This window comes from Nerophis lumbriciformis, linkage group LG15 (assembly GCF_033978685.3).
Source record: "Nerophis lumbriciformis linkage group LG15, RoL_Nlum_v2.1, whole genome shotgun sequence".
Lineage (NCBI taxonomy): Eukaryota > Metazoa > Chordata > Actinopteri > Syngnathiformes > Syngnathidae > Nerophis > Nerophis lumbriciformis.
In genome coordinates, this window is record NC_084562.2 from 43,147,628 (window position 1) to 43,170,013 (window position 22,386).

The window sequence follows — 22,386 nt, forward strand, 5'->3', positions numbered from 1 at the left end:
GTTGTGTTTTTTTTGTTTTTTTTTTCTAAGGCGCTGGCATCGCCTTCTTAATAATCTTATTTTAGACCATTTACGCATTCGCGACTAAGGATAGCACTGCCTGCGAATGAATTATTAAATGCACGTTTTTATGTTGATTCTTGCACGTCTCCGCATTGGGTCACGACGTGCGCGCTGACGCACAACACCCCTCCTTCCCGCCCCCTTTCTAGAAGAAGAAGAAGAAGAAGGAGCGTGCCACCATGTTTGGCGAGAACAATTCGGAGGCATATAAATATATATACATATATAGATATATATAGTCCATAAATCTATATATTGTCAGACATAATGGTGTGGGTGCAGAAATAAGAGATGCGCACTAATAGTTCCGCCTGCGGGCTTGTGTTGAAAGAGGAGTTGGCGGGGAAGAGGTCACATGTTGCAGCGTCATCGTGTAGTAAAGTTGCTCGACTTCCACGCAGGCTCCTCATTCCAAGCCTCACAGTCTCTCTTGTCTTGTCTTCATCCGCCGGGCTCCTCCTCTTCTTCTTCTTCTTCTTCTTCTTCCTCCTCCTCCTCCTCCTCCTCCTCCTCCTCCTCTCGCAACTGCCGCTTCTCTCCCCGGCTGCCGCCGCCGCCGCTGCTGCAGCGGCACGCACGCCCGCCCGCCCGCCCGCACGCATCTAGGCGACAGTCCGGCGCTTTCCACACCGTGCGTCTCCAACGGAGCCGTCCAGCCATGGGAGTGCATGACCTCACCCATGCAATTTCCACCATCAATAATTTAATCTATTTGCTGCAAACCTGAAGAGATCATCACACCCCCCCCCCACCCCAAGTCGAGGGAGAGTGCCTAGCGAGGGGAAAAGTATCGCTTAAAAAAAAAAAAAAAAAGTCTAAATAAATTACTCAGGGAGTTTTGCCCAGGACATCCCAGATGACAAAGTCCTGTTGAATGGTCTTGTTTTACGACTGGGCAGCATAAGGTATGTTTTTTTTCTTGCTATTACAACTTTATAGGCTTGAGGGGAAAAAAACAAAAAACTTAGTTTTTGTTAGAGTCTTCATCATTTGCAATGTTATTACTATATTTTTTATTTTGTGTGCGCTTTGATCACATTTTTAAAGACATCTATATTTAGTGAGTGAGAGAGAGAGAGAGAGAGAGAAAAAAAAAAGTGATGGACTCATCACTCATTAAGACTTTATGATGGGAAACCCGAACCCTGAGCTACACTTTAGTCTACTTCTTCCTCGGTGTTGAGTTTGTGTTGCATGTGTTCAAATTACGAACATGCAAACTGTCTATCTGGTTTCTTTGGAAGGAGGGGGGAAAAGCTGCCATTTTAACACGGTCTTTGGCGTCCTCTGCTGGCCAAAGTTGACGACTGCAGTGCCCCAATTTGCAAGGGGTTGTTTTAACTGGGTTTGCTTTGTAGGTCTGAGGATATTGTGGCAACACAGGAAAGTATTTTCGGGGTAATGCTCACGTAGCACTACATAAGATGTGGAAACTGTGGCAAAACACAACTTGACTTGCTCGAAGGGGCGACCTAAATGTAATATAATGGATGTTTTTATAGCTGGTGCTGAGCACATTGAACGTGACCTAACATGTTACTATGTAAACAAGGCCTGGGTTAAGAAAATGAACACACAAAAAAAAAGGAATGGCAACCACAGATCACATGTTTATCTCTCATGTTGAGGTTTTTCTATAGAAGAAACGACACGCTGATCGGTCCATTTTTTATGCCCTGATATAAACTTTTATGTCTCGCTGTATTCCCCACCTGGTACAAAAAGAAGACACGTGAGGCTAAATTACGTATGGCGGCTATACAGACAAAGCAGAGATGAACAGGTGGTCATCTGGTGTGTGCGTGCGTGTGTTTGTGGACGTCAAAGAGTCTTGTTCTTTGTGCTTCGTGCCCCAAGGTGTGTCGCCAGGAATAAAAGCATGTTTGAGCAGCGGCTATTGAGGCCTTTGTGTCCACTCTGTGTAATCTGTCATGACTCAGACGGATGGACGGATGGGAAAGAACGGATGCTTCTCGTAGAATGTGATAAATCAAGAGAGTTAATTATCTGACCCAATGCCGTTCATGTTCGAAATCAAGGTACATCTATACAACTCTATGCTTCGAGGGCTCCACACGGTCCTTCCGTTCTTTCAACTGCCATCACACGAAAACAGGCTATGCCCAATCCCGCGGTGCACGTCTTGTATAATTCTCAGCCAGTCCCATAGAAATTAAATGATTCATTGGCTTTATTGCATTTTAACAGGATGTTGATTGAGAACATAAGCCGTATTGATCGTCCTGATGGAAACAGGAAATCTCAGAGATATAAATAAAATCATTTGTTGTTCCCCGTGTGAGGATACCCGGGGGAACGGCATGCAATTGCATACTGTTGAGTGGCATTACCCCCGGCAACCTCCTCCCCTCCGTTCTCTCCCCTGTGGAGACCTGGAAGAGACGTCATCTGTGGTTTGCTGCGAAATGACGCTGCCGCTCTCTCCCCTCCCCTGCTACTGCAATATTACCCCTGTGGTCGGTTACGGAAGATGCAGCACTTTGTCTGCACCATTTCCAGCATGGTGTTTGACGCCGTTTGACAGTAATGAGCGCTCTCCCTTCATTTCCGTGATGTGGAAGTGGAACCATTTGTGCGCAGTGCTGATAATAATATCAGCCCTAAATGCATCCTACACGTAACACTTGTGACTGGCATTGATCCCGTAAACCCACATGATATTCTGTGCTGGGAAGGCCCGCTGTTTGGAAACAATAATGAGGGGTTAATCTGTGTGGTTTAGCATTAATCAGGTTTCATGAGTATGGATTTGCTCTTTACGCCATCTTTTTGTTCTCATTGTTGTTTTAATTGGTGAAAGGGGAAAAAAGACCCACAATCTCCAGGCCCCTCCCTGCACGTCCTCCCCCGAACACAGTCACACATCGTGGTGGAGCGCGTCACTGAGCTTGGGGAATGAGTGGCTCATTAAGAAGAAGGATGTGATATTCTGAATAGACTGAGAGACTCCCAGCACATCTATTTTTGGAGTGGATATCTCTATGGCAGTCACCGTGATGTTGGTTAATTGCAGCCCCAGACACCAATTAAGAGTGAAACAAATGCTTTTAAGGCAGGGTTTGCTCCTTATTTACCGTAAAGGTCCTTGCGTCCACTCTGAGTAGAAGCAGGAGAGTGTGTGTGTGTGTGTGTGTGTGTGTGTGTGTGTGTGTGTGTGTGTGTGTGTGTGTGTGTGTGTGTGTGTGTGTGTGTGTGTGTGTGTGTGTTGCTCACTGCGTTTCCTGCATCAGGTTGGGACATGCACAGTGCAGTCAAATCCTCTGTCTTTTTTTTTTTTTTTTTTTCAAGGATTCCCTGTGGAAAATGATTGTTGGGTACCCAGCCAACATTTTAACATGTACATTAGATTCCCGCTATCCGTTGGGTATTACGTTCCAAGACCACCCGAGAATAGCAAATGAACGCTATCCCTCCATCCATGCATGTTTATCTGGGTATAGGTCGCGTGGTCAAGCATGCAGTCTCAGTAGGGAAGCCCAGACTTCCTGGTCCAGGTTCACCGGAGGAACACAGAAACACCCGTAAAAATGTTTGTTTTTGACAATAAAGCCTGGATTATGAGGCGTACTGAGGTGCCATTATTAGGGATGGGTACCAAATTCAGTACTTAAATAGGTATTGACCAAAGTCCGTCAATACTACCGGGTACCAATTCACGTAAAATCAAACAGCGCCATTTTCCGATACTTTTGCTGGTTTCAAACTCAGCACCGGTTCAAGCACTTGGCCGTTAAACAAGCAGTCAAGCGGGCTCAACCGGACTGCTTCTAGGTAATGTTTCAATTTTCCATGCCAACAAAGCAAGAAAAAGGCACTCAAAAGTACAGTAAGTCTCCACTTTTCAAAATGTGCTAGCTCGATGATAATTTCCATTGGATTTTCCTAAAACATGCTAAAGATTAGCATAAGCGATTTTACACGGTGATTTCAGCACCTTCAAATTTGTAATGAAAACTACAACTAAGATGCATGTTACAATCAAACCGCTGGTGTGTAATACATGTAATACATACAAGAGTGGCACATTAAACTTAATGGCAACTCCTCGTCTAAGACAAATCACCGTAGTCCATACACTACTGCCATCTATCATCTTGGAATTGCGACTGCATGCAATGTATACAATATGATACAGTACAGTCCACAAACAAGATAACAACTGGACAGCACAGCTCAGCGTCAAATTTTTTTTTTTTAAGCAATCAACATTTATTAACATATTTGAACACACACATAAAAGTACCAAAAATTGGTACCAGTATCTATTCAAATGTAAAAAGTACTCTCCCGAGCTCACTCCTCCCAAACCAAACCCTCCAATAGCTTGACGTCTACATTCTAACATTTGCCCAAAACGCAAAGGCAGAATTGAAAATATGTACACTATACAGACCTTTTCTATAACTAGTCCATGTTCCAGGGTAAACAACATAATGAGTGGGGGGAGGGGTTATACTGCCAAGTTTTTGGATCCAATACGGACTAAATACAAGGCCAATATTTCTCATCTTTGATCAATTTTACTTGAAATTGATTTTGATTTTGTCCTTAATATGTTCATCATTATGCAACATCTGCCAGTGGCAACTTCAGCAAACAGCAGTGTGCGCCCTGACAAAAATAAGGCAGTGAATGGCCTTGATTTTCTAAGCCACACACTAAACAAAGAGTCCGACACAAAGATAATGTCACCATGCCGTATTTTGTTCTGTGACAGAGAGGATGGGGAGGTGTGGCTCGGTTGGTAGAGCGGCTGTGCCAGCAACTTGAGGGTTCCAGGTTCGATTCCCGCCTCCTCTGTCTTAGTCGCTGCCGTTGTGTCCTTGAGCAAAACACTTTACCCACCTGCTCCCATTGCCACCCACACTCGTTTAAATGTATCTTAAAGATGTAGATAATGAGTTTCACTAAGTAAACCGCTTTGAGTCTGTAGAGAAAAAACACTATATAAATATAATTCACTTCACTTCTACAATAGGTACTCGGTTTTGGTTGATCTGTTTCAAATTTCAGAGGAAGGCCGAATCGTACAAAACCCAAAGCAAATTCTCCCCATAAGAAATAATGTAAACCAAATAAATCAATTCCAGACACCCGGAATATAAACACAAAACAAATTTTATATGCAAAAAAATGCACAAAAAAAAATGTGAAAAACATTTAAATGATGAATGTAATGGATGAATGAACATTTAACATTACTTTTTCTTTTATTGACGACTCTCGTTTAAGGGTTAAAGGGGAGAGCAACGCAAAAATAGTTTGAGTGTTTTCTTAAATTCAATAGTGTTTCTCACCTTATTATCCAAAGTGTTGTTTTTTTTGGCCTCATGGTGTTTTGTTTTGTTTTTTGCAAAGTCCTGATTGGCCTCAGCTGTGTCCCTTGGCATGTTCTAAGTATAAAACAAATGTATCATTAACGAAATATAGTTAACAAACTTAATTGGTTTTGAACAGGGTTTTTAAATAAAAAAAGTGAATATATTGAAGCAAATTTCTTCAAAGGAAACAATGTAAAACATGAATAATAGGTTCCAACCTTGACAAAAATCTATATTTCCATAAAGGTTTGTATACTTTAAACCTAATATAAATATATATACAGTACTGTATGTCAAACAAATATAACAAGGAAGTGATGGATCAACTTTCCAATCAATAACAAAACCAAAACTGTCTTTCTCGTATGCAGCCGCCCAGCCGATACGCACACAAACTCTCACTATCCCTGTGTTGGAATCACAGTTTGAAATCAAAAAACTCCTTATTAACTTTAACAGCCACTACAATGATTAGGAATTAAAATAAATTAATCCACATTCCCTTGTTGGTTATTCTTCTTTAACGTGCACCAGAAGAGCGGTGGAGGAGGTAGTAGGCAGTGTTGACAACGCTGTGGATATTTCCTGAAAGTTTCACACCACACATTGCTGGTCCATTGCTGTCTTTGGATTCATATTGAGCTAGAAAAACTAAAAAATTGCTGTAAAAAGGCTAAAAAACACCTAAAAAGCACACAAAGCATTCATTGGCACATTAGCTAAAGACAGCACTGCTATGCTGCCTGAATGAGCTTTAGAGATCCACAATGGATGTGCTCTCTGGCACAAAATGGCTGTGCTGTGAAGCACATAATGGGTGCAGGAAACATTTGTACACTGAGACAAAGTTTGTACACCAAAGTATATATTTGTCGTGCTTTATAAGTCGAAATTCAAAGAGGGGTTCGTAAATCGAGGTTCTACTGTATTTAATTAGATATTACAATAATTTGTTTGGTGTCCTTTAACAGAAAAACTTTTGTTCAGACCTTTTGTTCACTAAGCAGTGCATTAGTGTGCTGTGACCGTGGATGATCTTACTTCACTTAACTGGTTCCAAAATGATCATTTATTTGAGCCATTTCACCAAATCGGTCCATTTTACTTGTTGTATTAAGTATTTTTTCAACTCAGAATCTGATAATAGTATATAGCATATATTTAACTACTGAAAATGTGTGTTGGTTCATTTCTGGGAACTTTATGTATTTTTTGTACAAGGTTCCTATGGCAAAGTTGACTCATTTAGAAATCATTGATTTGGATTATGTTGCACATTGAAAACAGAAAGTGAACATCTGTGTTAGTAATTGGTATGAAGTAGAAAAGTGGTAGGATTAGATACGATTTGCTTTTTCCTACTCCTTTTCGAACATATTGTAAAGGGAAATGAAAATATGTAATATGTGTGATGTATCATATTGTAACTGTCTACATCAGTGGTTCTCAACCTTTTTTCAGTGATGTACCCCCTGTGAACATTTTTTTTAATTCAAGTACCCCCTAATCAGAGCAAAGCATTTTTGGTTGAAAAAAAGAGATAAAGAAGTAAAATACAGCACTATGTCATCAGTTTCTGATTTATTAAATTGTATAACAGTGCAAAATATTGCTAATTTGTAGTGGTCTTTCTTGAACTATTTGGAAAAAAAGATATAAAAATAACTAAGAACTTGTTGAAAAATAAACAAGTGATTCAATTATAAATAAAGATTTTTACACATAGAAGTAATCATCAACTTAAAGTGCCCTCTTTAGGGATTGTAATAGAGATCCATCTGGATTCATGAACTTAATTCTAAACATTTCTTCACAAAAATAGAAATCTTTAACATCAATATTTATGGAACATGTCCACCAAAAATCTAGCTGTCAACACTGAATATTGCATTGTTGCATTTCTTTTCACAGTTCTTTTTGACAGACATTTTAGTGAGGGTCAAACCATCATGGCGTGGGGGAAACTCTGGGTTTATGGTAATGAATGGAATAGCCTACTTGATTTGATGTTCAGTTTATGAACTTACATTCATATTTTGTTGAAGTATTATTCAATAAATATATTTATAAAGGATTTTTGACTGTTGCTATTTTTAGAATATTTAAAAAAAATCTCACGTACCCCTTGGCATAGCTTCAAGTACCCCCAGGTATTTGAGAACCACTGGTCTACATGTTCGAAATAAACTTCAACCAACCAACCAACCATTTGAGTTGGAGTGAGTTTTAGCAAATGATTAGGAAAGATAAGGGACGGGTACCGAATTCGGTACTTTTATAGACAGCAGCCAAAATCTGTCGGTACTATCGACTATCGATTGACGTAAAATTACGGTGCCATATTTTGATACCTTTGTTGTTCATGACGTCATGTTCGGTTGCATACTCAGCCATTTCAAACATTTGACGGGGAAACCAGCACCCAAACAGCACTTAAGATTGCCTATCAGTAATGTTGACATTTTCAATGCCAACAAAGCAAGTATGACTGATAGAAAACACTGGAGCGTACATTAAGTCTCCACTTTTTGAAAATATGCTAGCTCGATGCTACTTTACATTGGATTCGCCATAGACATGCTACGGATTAGCATTGGTGATTTCGACACCTGCAAATTTGTTAATGAAAACCGCAACTAAGATGCGCATTACAACCCAACGGCTGGTGTGTAATAAGTACAATATTTACAGTATAAAGACTTTTTATGACTAGCTTCATCTTAATGGAAAAGACTACCCACTGACTAGGCAACACTACTGCCATTTATTGTCTTGGAGTTGCAACTGCATGCAAAGTCTACTTTATAATACTTGCAAATGAGAGTAATAATGATATAACAACTGGACAGCACATCCAATCCAATCCAATCCACTTTATTTATATAGCACATTTAAACAACAAAATGTTTCCAAAGTGCTGCACAACAATATTAAACACAATTAAAAACAATATAAAATAAATATGATTAAAAACAATTTCAAAGGGTAAAACCAATTAAAACAGTAAATAGAAATCAACATTTTAAAAACACAGAGGACAACAGAGGACCACACAACTCACGTAGTGTTAAAAGCCAGAGAATAAAAGTGGGTCTTAAGACGAGACTTAAAACACTCCACTGTGGGAGCAGTTCGAACATGGAGGGGCAGAGTGTTCCAGAGCTTAGGGCCGACCACAGAGAAGGCAATGTCTCCCCTGGTTTTAAGTCTCGTCTTGGACACCACGAGCTGGAGCTGGCTCTCGGACCTCAGAGCGCGCGCAGGATTGTAAGTTTGGATGAGGTCCGAGATATACTGAGGTGCCAGTCCATGTAAAGCTTTAAAAACAAACAGCAAGGTTTTAAAATAAATTCTAAAATGAACAGGGGAGCCAGTGCAAACTCTCAAGGATTGGGGTTATACAGGTAAAAGCCAGTAAATTAGAATATTTTGAAAAACTTGATTTATTTCAGTAATTGCATTCAAAAGGTGTAACTTGTACATTATATTTATTCATTGCACACAGACTGATGCATTCAAATGTTTATTTCATTTAATTTTGATGATTTGAAGTGGCAACAAATGAAAATCCAAAATTCCGTGTGTCACAAAATTAGAATATTACTTAAGGCTAATACAAAAAAGGGATTTTTAGAAATGTTGGCCAACTGAAAAGTATGAAAGTGAAAAATATGAGCATGTACAATACTCAATACTTGGTTGGAGCTCCTTTTGCCTCAATTACTGCGTTAATGCGGCGTGGCATGGAGTCGATGAGTTTCTGGCACTGCTCAGGTGTTATGAGAGCCCAGGTTGCTCTGATAGTGGCCTTCAACTCTTCTGCGTTTTTGGGTCTGGCATTCTGCATCTTCCTTTTCACAATACCCCACAGATTTTCTATGGGGCTAAGGTCAGGGGAGTTGGCGGGCCAATTTAGAACAGAAATACCATGGTCCGTAAACCAGGCACGGGTAGATTTTGCGCTGTGTGCAGGCGCCAAGTCCTGTTGGAACTTGAAATCTCCATCTCCATAGAGCAGGTCAGCAGCAGGAAGCATGAAGTGCTCTAAAACTTGCTGGTAGACGGCTGCGTTGACCCTGGATCTCAGGAAACAGAGTGGACCGACACCAGCAGATGACATGGCACCCCAAACCATCACCCAACCATGCAAATTTTGCATTTCCTTTGGAAATCGAGGTCCCAGAGTCTGGAGGAAGACAGGAGAGGCACAGGATCCACGTTGCCTGAAGTCTAGTGTAAAGTTTCCACCATCAGTGATGGTTTGGGGTGCCATGTCATCTGCTGGTGTCGGTCCACTCTGTTTCCTGAGATCCAGGGTCAACGCAGCCGTCTACCAGCAAGTTTTAGAGCACTTCATGCTTCCTGCTGCTGACCTGCTCTATGGAGATGGAGATTTCAAGTTCCAACAGGACTTGGCGCCTGCACACAGCGCAAAATCTACCCGTGCCTGGTTTACGGACCATGGTATTTCTGTTCTAAATTGGCCCGCCAACTCCCCTGACCTTAGCCCCATAGAAAATCTGTGGGGTATTGTGAAAAGGAAGATGCAGAATGCCAGACCCAAAAACGCAGAAGAGTTGAAGGCCACTATCAGAGCAACCTGGGCTCTCATAACACCTGAGCAGTGCCAGAAACTCATCGACTCCATGCCACGCCGCATTAACGCAGTAATTGAGGCAAAAGGAGCTCCAACCAAATATTGAGTATTGTACATGCTCATATTTTTCATTTTCATACTTTTCAGTTGGCCAACATTTCTAAAAATCCCTTTTTTGTATTAGCCTTAAGTAATATTCTAATTTTGTGACACACGGAATTTTGGATTTTCATTTGTTGCCACTTCAAATCATCAAAATTAAATGAAATAAACATTTGAATGCATCAGTCTGTGTGCAATGAATACATATAATGTACAAGTTACACCTTTTGAATGCAATTACTGAAATAAATCAAGTTTTTCAAAATATTCTAATTTACTGGCTTTTACCTGTATGCTGGCGTCTCCTGGCCCCTGTTAAAAGTCGTGCTGCCGCATTCTAGACTAACTGCAACCGGGAGAGAGCTTTTTGGCTAATGCCAGTATAAAGTGCATTGCAGTAGTCCAGGCGACTTGAAATAAAAGCATGCACGACTTGTTCAAAAAGGTTAAAAGATAAAAACGGTTTTACCTTTGCTAAAAGACGAAGATGATAAAAACACGATTTTAAAACGCCATTGACTTGTTTGTCAAGTTTAAAATCGCTGTCTATAGTGACGCCAAGGCTGGTGACTTTGGGACGCACATAATTTGGCAATGGTCCCAAGTCAGTGAGGGCCGGACCAAACACTAAAATTTCTGTTTTTCCCTCATTCATTATTTAAAAATTCTGGGCTAACCAAGCCTTGACGTCGCATAGACAGTTGAGAAGGGGTGTCAGGGGGCCGTGGCCTTTTGAAATAGGCATATACATTTGGCAGTCGTCTGCATAAAAGTGATAAGACACTCCATGCCTCTTAAAAATCTCTCCAAGAGGGAGGAGATATAGAGCGAACAGGATGGGGCCTAGAATAGATCCCTGGGGGACACCACATTGTTAAATACAAAATGATATTTTATTATTGAACAAATGAACATTGATTAACAAATGAACACACACATTTTGAGTGAAGTGAAGTGAATTACATTTATATAGCGCCTTTTCTCAAGTGACTCAAAGCGCTTTACATTGTGAAACCCAATATCTAAGTTACATTTAAACCAGTGTGGGTGGCACTGGGAGCAGGTGGGTAAAGTGTCTTGCCTAAGGACACAACGGCAGTGACTAGGATGGCGGAAGCGGGGATTGAACCTGCAACCCTCAAGTTGCTGGCACGGCCGCTCTACCAACCAAGCTATACCGCCCCTACTAGTACAGGTATTAATTCCCAGGTACTGGAATTTGGCACCGTATTAATTCAAATGTGAAAAGTATCCATCCCTAACTGTGCAGTTAAGTATGAATGAATGATATTTTTCCAAGGTTGGGAAACGTCGGCTTAGAACATAGGGACCGAATTGGACAAAGTTTGTACACCCCTGCCTTGGCGAGCTCTGCACGGCAGCGTACAACGCGTCCGCCTGTTATCTGCAGTCCCTCGCTATTTTTAACACAGCACAGCTTTGGTGAATCGCTGCCAACAAATAAAAATCAAACGCGGGGTGATCACAGTGTGCAAACGTTTTGAAAACACACTGCCAATGACAAAAGTCTTTTTCAAAAGCTGCAGGAAATAACAATCAACATAATTAACCAGCTGGATCTCTCTCTCTGTGTCTCTCCCTTTCCCCTCTTGTCTCGTCAGTTCCACCAGGTTAGAAGAGTGATGACCATCCTGTTCCTTACTATGGTTATTTCATACTTCAGTTGCATGAGAGCCGCGCCCCTGAGAGACGCCCCGGGCATGCAGGGCCATCGGACGGAGGGCTACTTGGGCGCAGCCGCCAGGGGCCACGGGACTCCGCAGAGCGGCGGGGGGCCAGGCCAGCGCGGGGGGCTGCCCTCGCTCACAGACACCTTTGAGCAGGTGATAGAAGAGCTGCTGGAGGTGGAGGGAGAGGCAGAGGCGGCACAGCTGGGACAGGGGGCCGGCGGGGGTCTGGCTTCGGCGGCGGTGGCGGCCGACGCCAAGGATGTCGACATGTACGACGCCAGGGTGATGATCAGCAACCAAGTGCCTTTGGAGCCGCCGTTGCACTTTCTTCTGGAGGAATACAAAAACTACCTGGACGCTGCGAACATGTCTATGAGGGTGCGGCGACACTCGGATCCCTCGCGACGTGGAGAGCTCAGCGTGTGTGACAGTATTAGCCAGTGGGTGACAGCTGTGGATAAAAAGACGGCAATAGACATGTCTGGGCAGACAGTTACCGTCATGGAAAAGGTCCCTGTCCCCAATGGCCAACTGAAGCAATACTTTTATGAGACCAAATGCAACCCCATGGGGTACACAAAGGACGGCTGCCGAGGAATAGACAAGCGGCATTATAATTCCCAATGCAGGACAACCCAGTCCTACGTGCGAGCGCTCACCATGGATAGCAAAAAGAAGATTGGCTGGCGGTTTATAAGGATAGACACTTCATGTGTATGCACATTGACCATTAAAAGAGGGAGATAGTGTATGAAATGTATAGATTTTATTGAAGAGTTTAAAAAAGAGAATACAGAGAAAATATCTATTTGTATATATACATAACAGGGTAAATTATTCCGTCAAATGAGAATTTTATGGACTGCATGTAAAAAAAACAAAAAATGAAGTTTATACAGTAAAAGTGATATAACAGTCTATTTATTGAACATATTCATGACCTTGTAAACGATTAAAAAAAATCTGATCAGTCATTTGCGCCCACTTTAAATTACCATGTCACATTCCTCCAAACGTGTTTCTTTTGCCAAGATTTACAAAATGAAGGAAGAAGAGGAAAAAAAAAACAGGAATGAGAGCAAGAGAGAGAGAGAGAGAGAGGACAGTTCCATCGTCAAAAGCTTGCATGCTGCTTCAATTGTGAATCGCGAAATTCTCCACTTACAAAAAAAAATTCTATAAAAAATAGGACGCCGATCAAAAAACTTTCCGTTTCAATACTCGGCGGAGAACAAGTTTCCTCTCAAGTAATTTATCTGTTTACTGTTCTAAACTTCTCAAGGTATAATGTTGGGAGTACATACTATGTCAAGGTGCTGTTGTCAAAGCTTTGCTGTTTATTTTTTTATTCCCACCAGAGAAAGATATATATATTAGAAAAGAAATGTATATATCTATATATATATATATCTATATATATATAATGAGACATGTTTCTGGGTTAATATTATTCATTTTGTATGTTGTGAAGTTGTTTGCAATATTAAACTGAAATATTTGAAGAAATAAAAATGACTATAGGCAACTGAAAAACGAAACCGATGTTTCAACCCTCCACTTTTAGGTGTATATATGCACAAACGCTGACGCACATAAAAAGAGACAAAACTGACCAAGAGAGCCGATATGTGGAGGACAGTATAGATCCCCGCTGTAGTTGCAGGGGTTACTGTCCGAGACCACACGCAAATCGCAAATAAATGCAGGTAATTGACACGCCCAGAAAAAATGTCTGGATTATATGTACGTCCTTTTAACCCTCCTGCTAACTCGACGTTCTCCTCTGATTTCGTATCAACATTTACAATAAAAGTGACTGTTATTTTTAGATTGGATTCAGCCCAGGAACCCTCCCAGTCTCTCTACATGTCCGCCCGCCACAATGGAGGCGAAGAAGCTAGATGCACAGCAACACAGTCCAGGTTTAATCCCTAAATATGCCTCAGACACTTCTTGAACACATTTTTAATTATAACATGTAAAGCGGGGCTATCCAAGGGCCAAATCTGGCCCGGGAATGACACAATAGACAAAAGATTTTTCTAGCAAATTCTTTAAAAAATTGGAGTGTTCCTGTTCCATAGAGGATTGAATTGACATTTTAACGTTGCTAGCACACATTGAACACTAGGATCCAAACTTGAAAGTTACAAAACTGAGGTGTTACTCAAGTCACCCCTTTAAGTCCTCTCCTTTTTTGTCAGTTAACGTTTTTTTCGTACTGTGATTAATGCAATCAGTAGTCATTTGTTCAACGTCTTTAGTTATACTAGTAGTGTTCCTTAAGGTTCTGTTTTAGGTCCTTTTTTTTGTCATTTGGGCTATTCAATTTGTGGCCTGCGGGTTCAGTTAAAAAAAAACTGCGAGAAACTCACCTTTCGCAGCAGATCATTGAAACAATAAGAGTGCTGTCATTGACATGAGCTTTGACTTGCATTCAAGCAGAAGCTCCTGTGACTCGGACAAAATAAATAGACCAAAATCAAATTTCCACCGCTGGTTCTCCAAAATACACAAAATAAGACTTAACAGTGAAGGAAGAGGTCTGGCCCCCCAGTCCTTAGCTTTCTGGAAATATGGCCCCCCCAAAACAACTTAGTTGAATACTTCTAATGTATAGGTACTTACCACTAATAAATAATAATGACAATGCTTTTAGCCTGGTTAGTCAGCTAACGCTAGAACCGCAGCTATATAGTATGTGGCTCCGGATGCCGCCGGGCTTTCCCGGATAGGAGTCTACATAATGCACACTGCTCGCCTGTCGTAATTGCATTCACAACTCACAATCATACATTAACTTGTGTTTACTTTGCTGCAAGTTTTGAGACTTATAGAAACAAAGTTGACAGTTGAAGTTAGCCAAATCTGCATTCATGACACGTGGTTACTTTGTATTTCATGCTTTACTATCACGTACTCATAAATCATGACTAATGAGATGTTTTCTACCAAAAAAAAAAATATTGCCTATTTTTAAAGGGAAAAAAACAAAAAAATTTAAAGTAATACATTTATTATAAATCAATTATCATTATTTATTTTTTTAATCTACTAATTTCCAGTGAATCTTGAATCTTTCAATCAAAAAAAAACATCAAGTGTGCTTGCAGTCATTCCCAGTTAATCGTCTGCATTTACAAGTTTAGACGAGTGCAAGTTGGCAATGGCTTCTCTTGACACATGCTTGAAGGCTTCACCCACCTGTATGTCTTTGTACATTAAAACCAGCAGCTGACGAGGAGTAAATCCCGCCATGAAGTCTTCAACAAAAGATCCTTCATCAGAGCTTTCATGCGGCGGTCCATACAGCCACAAAGATCTGAAGGAAACACCCGACTTGTATCTGGCTTGAAAGGTTGCGACAGCTTCATTCCCCTCGGTTTGTTTTCTTTCCATTATTCAGACAAAGGATTTTTCATACACTAAAAAAAATAACGCAAAAAAAAAAAAAACTTAAAAAAAAAAGACAAAAGTTCACATGTTTGTGTAGCGTGTGATACATTCTTGAAGGTAAGTTAAGATTATTTTTTTTGTATAATTTGGGAATCTGCTCAAACAAGCTGCTGCAGAAGAAGAGAAAAGATTTTCCACATTTGCAACCAGGAACCAGACGATAATCTTCAATCAAAAGGTGAGGACAGATTTATGTGACTACACAGAATTGCAATCACAAATGCATTATCAAACTAGAAAAGCACCCGGAGAGTGCAGACCTCCCTCCACCAGGCACTCTATTTCCCATAGTAAAAAAGTCCTGAATAAAAACGATGATCCGGATCACTCTCAAAATCTAATCACCTGTTCCTTTTACCATTTGTGACGGTTCCTGAAAGTTTAATCAAAACGTGCCCATAACTTTTTGAGCTATCGCGGAATTTAAAAAACGTTGTGGACACTCTCGTCAGTCTATCCTTGTCTCTGTGGGTGGAGGCAGGGTCGCAAGCATACACACACAGTAATCTTAACGTAAGAAAATGTAGTAGAATTGACGCGATCAAGATCAAAATCAAATCAGCTTCCTCTTTTCTCATTTTAGACATTTCCTGAAAATTTCATGAAAATCTGCACATAACTTTTTGAGTTGTTTTGATAAGAAACTAACTAATTAATAATCACATTATAGGAAGCAAGGGTTCTCGTCATAATATGCTATAAATCATCACACAGGGCACCTCGGTTTTCGTTAGTAATCTGGTCCAAAAGGTCAGATAAAAATGGAATCTTATAAAAACCGAAGCGATGTTTACGCTTGAGATATAATGTAAATTCAATTACCTGTTTCAGACACTCAAAAATATAAACACAAGACACACAGCCTGTATACTTTGCTATGAATATTTTTGGAATTCAGTAGTGTTTCTTAACTTGTTTAATAAACTGCTGGCACTCACAACTTTCTGTCGCCCCATGTAGTCGTATTTTTTAGTAGTGCGCAATAAATAACAGTACAGAGATTGATCCAACAATGCATGAGATTCTTAGTTTGGGCACTTCATTATACGCGCGGGACAAGTTTGTTATGTGCAATGTTTAGCCATATGATAACTGAGACGATATATGAAAACGAGGGAATAATTTAAGCAAAAGTTGGGCGTACAAAAACCGAATCACCACTCTTTTGTGTAATTACTAGTATTTCATTTTCTCACCTTTTAATGATTTTGTCTCTTTTGTCTCTTCCAGTCTCTCACTCAGTGTTTGTGTGCTTGCTGTGTTTGTAACCCACAACCCTCCTACTCAGACATGTCACTAAGGTTGGGCGATACTGCAAATATCCGATACCAATTAAATTCAGGGCCAATATTTCCAATAGTGATATTTTTTCTTTTTACTCAAAAATCTTCAAACTTAATTAATGATTTAGTAATTTTTTCCATACCTTCATGATGATAATCATTATAATACGCAGGACAACATGTTAGGCATAATATATATATATATATATATATATATATATATATATATATATATATATATATATATATATATATATATATATATATATATATATATATATATATACATATATATATGGGTGTGTATTTTATATACAGGTATATAAAGTGAATTAATAGTACAATATATTTACTTTATTTTCTTAAATTGTTGTATTTATATAATGTTAATATTTTGGTGATACTATATATATGTGTGTGTGAATTTATATACAGGTGTGTGTGTGTGTGTGTGTGTGTGTGTGTGTGTGTGTGTGTGTGTGTGTGTGTGTGTGTGTGTGTGTATATATATATATATATATATATACAGTATATATATATATATATATATATATATATATATATATATATGTATGTATGTATATATGTATGTATGTATGTATGTATAGTATCACTAAACCTATTTGTGAAAATATTAACATTATATAAATACAACAATTTAAGAAAGTAAAGCGAATATAATCGTACTATCAATTCACTTTATATAAAGTAGACATATATATATATATATATATATATATATATATATATATATATATATATATATATATATATATAAAGTATATATATATATATATATAAAGTGTCTATATATATATATATATATATATATATATATATATATATATATATATATATATATATATATATATAGATGGATACAAACACCTGTATATAAATACACACACACATAATAATATATATGTGTGTGTGTATTTATATACAGGTGTTTGTATCCATCTATATATATATATATATATATATATATATATATATATATATATATATATATATATATATATATATATACATATATAAGGCTGCAGCTAACGATTATTTTTCTATCGATTAATCTATAGATTATTTTTTTCGGTTAATCGGTTAATCTATAGATTATTTTTTTCGATTAATCTATAGATTATTTTTCCTTTTACCGATTTTTTATTTTTATTTAAAATGAAGATGAAAAAATAAATGTAGGCCAGTTTTTTCAAAAGGCATGGCTTTTATTTACAAAAAAAAAGTATGGCCACTCAGTTAACATTGACAACAACATGACAAAATATTCTGTAACAATGTAAACTTTTAAAACTTTTAACATTTAACAAAATTAAAAGTAGCTTATTTGCTTTTTAATGTGCAAATATAAAAGTAAACATCCAGTACAAATCTTAATATTCTGCAATTGTATAAGCATTTCAAAAGTAAAAGTATTGCTTATTTTGCTTTAAAATGTGCAAAAATAAAGATAAACATCCAATACAAAAAAGTGCAAAACTAAATATTCTGTAACAACAGTGTAAACATTTCAACAAAAGTAAAAGTATTGCTTATTTGCTAAAATGTGCAAAAATAAAGATAAACATCCAATACAAAAAAGTGCAAAACTAAATATTATGTAACAATAGTGTAAACATTTCAACAAAAGTAAAAGTATTGCTTATTTTGCTTAATAACAACAATGATAGTATGATTAAAGTGAAAGTTAATTGTTCGTTTGTACATAGTATATGTAGCTGTTAATGTTGTAAAAGGTATTTGCACAACTAATTAACGTTAGCGTTTGTGACACGTCTTGTGCCGTGGGGTTCTTTCAGGACCGACAGACTGAACGCCAGACGGCTTTGCCAGGTTTACAATCTTTTAATTTTACACAAAATATTTTCTCTTCCAACTCTTTTCTCTTTCTTTCCTCGCTTTTCAGCTCCTCTTCCTCGCTCGCTCGTCGTCCTTTGTCTCTGGCTCTCCTCCTCTCTCGCTCCACGTCAGCTTCACTCTGGCTCCTTCCAGTCTCTCTTCCCTCTCTCTCTGCTGCTCCCCTTTTCTTCAGCGAGAGGAGATTGGATGATCGTGCCCAGGTGCGCGATCGATTGCGGCGTCGCTCCCGGCGCGCCTCGCCTCGCCGCTCGCTCGCCGGCCCCGCCTCTCCACAGCGATAAAGAGGAGCGCGTCTTTGTAAACACTGAACAGGCACGCTAAACGCGCCTCTCAGAGCGAAACGGTGCTTTAGTTTATGAATTTACAACGCAGATACAAATGACACATTCATGTTTTTGTGTAATGATGACAACGTATACTCACGCGGACGATTGACTAGTTGATGGCGATGGCAAGAACGCTGTCGGTTTTCTTTTCAAATGTTCGTTCATAGCCGTTGTGCTGCTATGATAGGCAATTTCCGCTCGACACAGTGTGCATACAACAACAATATTAGGCCGTTTATTGAAATACTCCCACACTTTTGATGACTTTTGGCGTGGTTTTTTCCCCTCGCTCGTACCGTCTGCTTTGCGCTCCGCCATGACAGTAATGTTGTGTCGTTCGCGAACGATTCGTTCGAACGAACGAATCTTTTGAGTGAACGTACTGAACCGAATCACTTCATGAACTGATTCGTTCCTTTCTCAGTTCAGTTGAGCTCCGCCGCGACCATGCCGGTATGAGTGGAACTGGCGCATTCTGTGACGTCGGCGAACGACGCAGCCAGCTACTCATCATGGGGTCGGGGGGAGGGACTGAGCGAACGATTCTTTGACCGCGGATTAACGACATGAATCACTCAGTGAACGACAACGCTCTCGCTCTCTGCTCTGCTTGCCCCAATGCCGCGGGTGATTCTCCTCCCGTTGCGGGGATATGTTTCATGCCATTGGCATCCGCTCTCCATTCATTCTCCAAGCTAACGGCTAATGTTGACTCAAGCCACATGAAAACAAACACACACATTATCTCAACACATAAAGTTATGAGAGTAGAGGAGACAGAAAGAAAGTCAGTGCAGGGCAAGGCTGAGCAGCAGTGACGCGGGGGGTAAAGTATAGGGCAGGCTGTTTGAGAAGATTTAAAATAAAAATAATAACTAATGTATGTACATATACATGGGCTATTATTTATCTTGATTTTTATATTATTTAAGCTATTTATTTTCTTTTTTATTGCATATTTAAGTTGATATTTCCATTTTTATATTTTTAAATGTAAGCTACAGAAATTTTAGTTTTAATGTTGGCTTTTCTGCCACTTGGTTTAATATTTGTTTTGTTTTATTTAAGGTAGCCTATTTATTTTCTTTTTGTTTGCACATTTAAGTTAATATTTTCTTTGTTATATTTTTAAACGTAGGCTACAGAACATTTAGTTTTTATGTTGGCATTTCTGGCTCTTAATTTATTTGTTTTATTTTGAAGGTATTTATTTTCTTTTTGTTTGCATATTTAAGTTTACATTTTCTTTGCTACAGAACATTTCGTTTTTATGTTGGCATTTGTTAAGGGTTTCTTAATTTAATATTTGTTTTTGCACTAAACAAACAAGGCCTATTTATTTAACTGTTGATTGCAAGCATTTTAGTAGGCTATTACTATTTTTTTTATTCCCCACTTTTATTTATTTCTTATTTTCATTTCAGTGCAATAAAACATATTTAACAACCAAGACATTTAGTCACATTTTGTTTATTGGACAGGCCGGAAACGCACACAGTGTTTTTAAAAGTAACGGAATCTCTACAGCTGCAATGTCTGTTAATTTGCGAACGTCAAGGGGAGTCTGTCAGGGCAGAGAGCGATTCACGTCTGTCGCCCTCTGGCCCACAGAACTGTAGCTGCTACTGCAGAAATGATTCGGTGATTCGCCGACCTGCACACAGAACTGCTACTGCACAAGTGATTCGGTGATTCGCCGACCTGCGCACAGAACTGCTGCTGCACAGGTGATTCGGTGATTCGCCGACCTGCACACAGAACTGCTGCTACACAAGTGATTCGGTGATTCGCCGACCTGCGCACAGAACTGCTACTGCACAAGTGATTCGGTGATTCGCCGACCTGCGCACAGAACTGCTGCTGCAGAAGTGATTCGGTGATTCGCCGACCTGCACACAGAACTGCTACTGCACAAGTGATTCGGTGATTCGCCGACCTGCGCACAGAACTGCTGCTGCAGAAGTGATTCGGTGATTCGCCGACCTGCGCACAGAACTGCTGCTGCACAAGTGATTCGGTGATTCGCCGACCTGCACACAGAACTGCTGCTGCACAAGTGATTCGGTGATTCGCCGACCTGCGCACAGAACTGCTGCTGCAGAAGTGATTCGGTGATTCGCCGACCTGCGCACAGAACTGCTGCTGCAGAAGTGATTCGGTGATTCGCCGACCTGCGCACAGAACTGCTGCTGCAGAAGTGATTCGGTGATTCGCCGACCTGCGCACAGAACTGCTGCTGCAGAAGTGATTCGGTGATTCGCCGACCTGCGCACAGAACTGCTGCTGCACAAGTGATTCGGTGATTCGCCGACCTGCGCACAGAACTGCTGCTGCAGAAGTGATTCGGTGATTCGCCGACCTGCGCACAGAACTGCTGCTGCAGAAGTGATTCAGGTTCACGTACTGAACTGTGCTGACTGTGGCGCTGTGTCAGTCACTCACTGCCTGGTGTACTGCATGCACAGAGCTGTGTAGGGACTCGCGTTCACCCTATTTGCTGCTTCTCCCACGAATGTCTGCACTGTACTGTACTACGTACGCCCCCCCCCCCCCTCCTTTTTTTGGGGGGGGGGGGGGGGGGGTGATTCGGTGAACAAATTTTTTGAAAGAATAAATTTAAGGAACTGATTCTAGTGATTCAGTACAGACAAAAGAACTGCCGATCCCATCACTAGCACTGTACTGTACTACGCACGCCCCCCCCTCCTTTTTTTTGGGGGGGGGGGGGTGATTCGGTGAACAAATCTTTTGAACGAATCAATTTAAGGAACTGATTCTAGTGATTCAGTACACTCAAAAGAACTGCTGATCCCATCACTACGTGAATATGCGACGCGTCGACGCACAAAAACGGCGTCGACGTATTTACGTAACCGATGACGTCGACTATGTCGACGCGTCGTTTCAGCCTTATATATATACATATGTATATATATATATATATATATATTAGAGATGCGCGGATAGGCAATTATTTCATCCGCAACTGCATCAGAAAGTCGTCAACCATCCGCAATCCACCCGATCTAACATTTGATCAGAACCGCATCCGCCCGCCATCCGCCCGCACCCGCCCGTTGTTGTATATCTAATATAGACGATGCAAGGCATTAGTGAGGTTATAAAGCTTTTGCCTGTTAAAGAAAGGAGACTGATCCAATGCAGCACAGACATTCGCGTGCCACGCTGTCACGACCCAGACGCACACCAGTGCGCAATCATATGGGAGCCGCGCTGAGCGCACCTCCAAGCGCGTCTCGCTGCCGGCGACGGCCGGGTATGGGCCCGACGCTCCAGCGCCATCCATTTTCAGGGCTAGTTGATTCGGCAGGTGGGTTGTTATACACACTCCTTAGCGGGTTCCAACTTCCATGGCCACCGTCCTAGCTGCTGTCTATATCAACCAGGGTGAGCCCCACCCCTTTCATGAGCGGACTGCGCGCGGAGTGACCCCTGTTACGCGCCCCCGGCAACAGGGGTGGCGGGCAGGTAAGCTGCGCGGGCGGAGCGCGTGGAGTGACCCCTGTTACGAGCCCCCGGCCACGGGGGTGGCGGGCAGGTAAGCTGCTTACCTGCCGCGCGTGACGCCGGCCGCGGCGAAGGCGGACGAGGCGGGGTGTCGGTGCGGTGGGCGCGGTGGTGACCCTG

The 22,386-nt window shown here is 40.5% G+C and overlaps 1 protein-coding gene across 4 annotated transcripts in view; it reads left to right on the forward strand.

Annotated features, from left to right (window-relative positions):
• The window catches only part of LOC133616138 (neurotrophic factor BDNF precursor form), a 52,339-nt gene extending 38,357 nt beyond the window's left edge, over nucleotides 1-13,982 (forward strand). For 3 of the 4 annotated variants that reach the window (XM_061975258.1, XM_061975260.1, XM_072914855.1), the window contains one exon: nucleotides 11,727-13,982. In XM_061975258.1, the coding sequence (XP_061831242.1) occupies nucleotides 11,727-12,542 (816 nt within the window). In that variant the 3' untranslated portion in view covers nucleotides 12,543-13,982. Of the gene's footprint in view, nucleotides 1-48; nucleotides 969-11,726 lie in introns of those variants that run through there. The other variant, XM_061975261.1, reaches the window with a different exon arrangement.
• The last annotated feature ends 8,404 nt before the right edge of the window (nucleotides 13,983-22,386 follow it).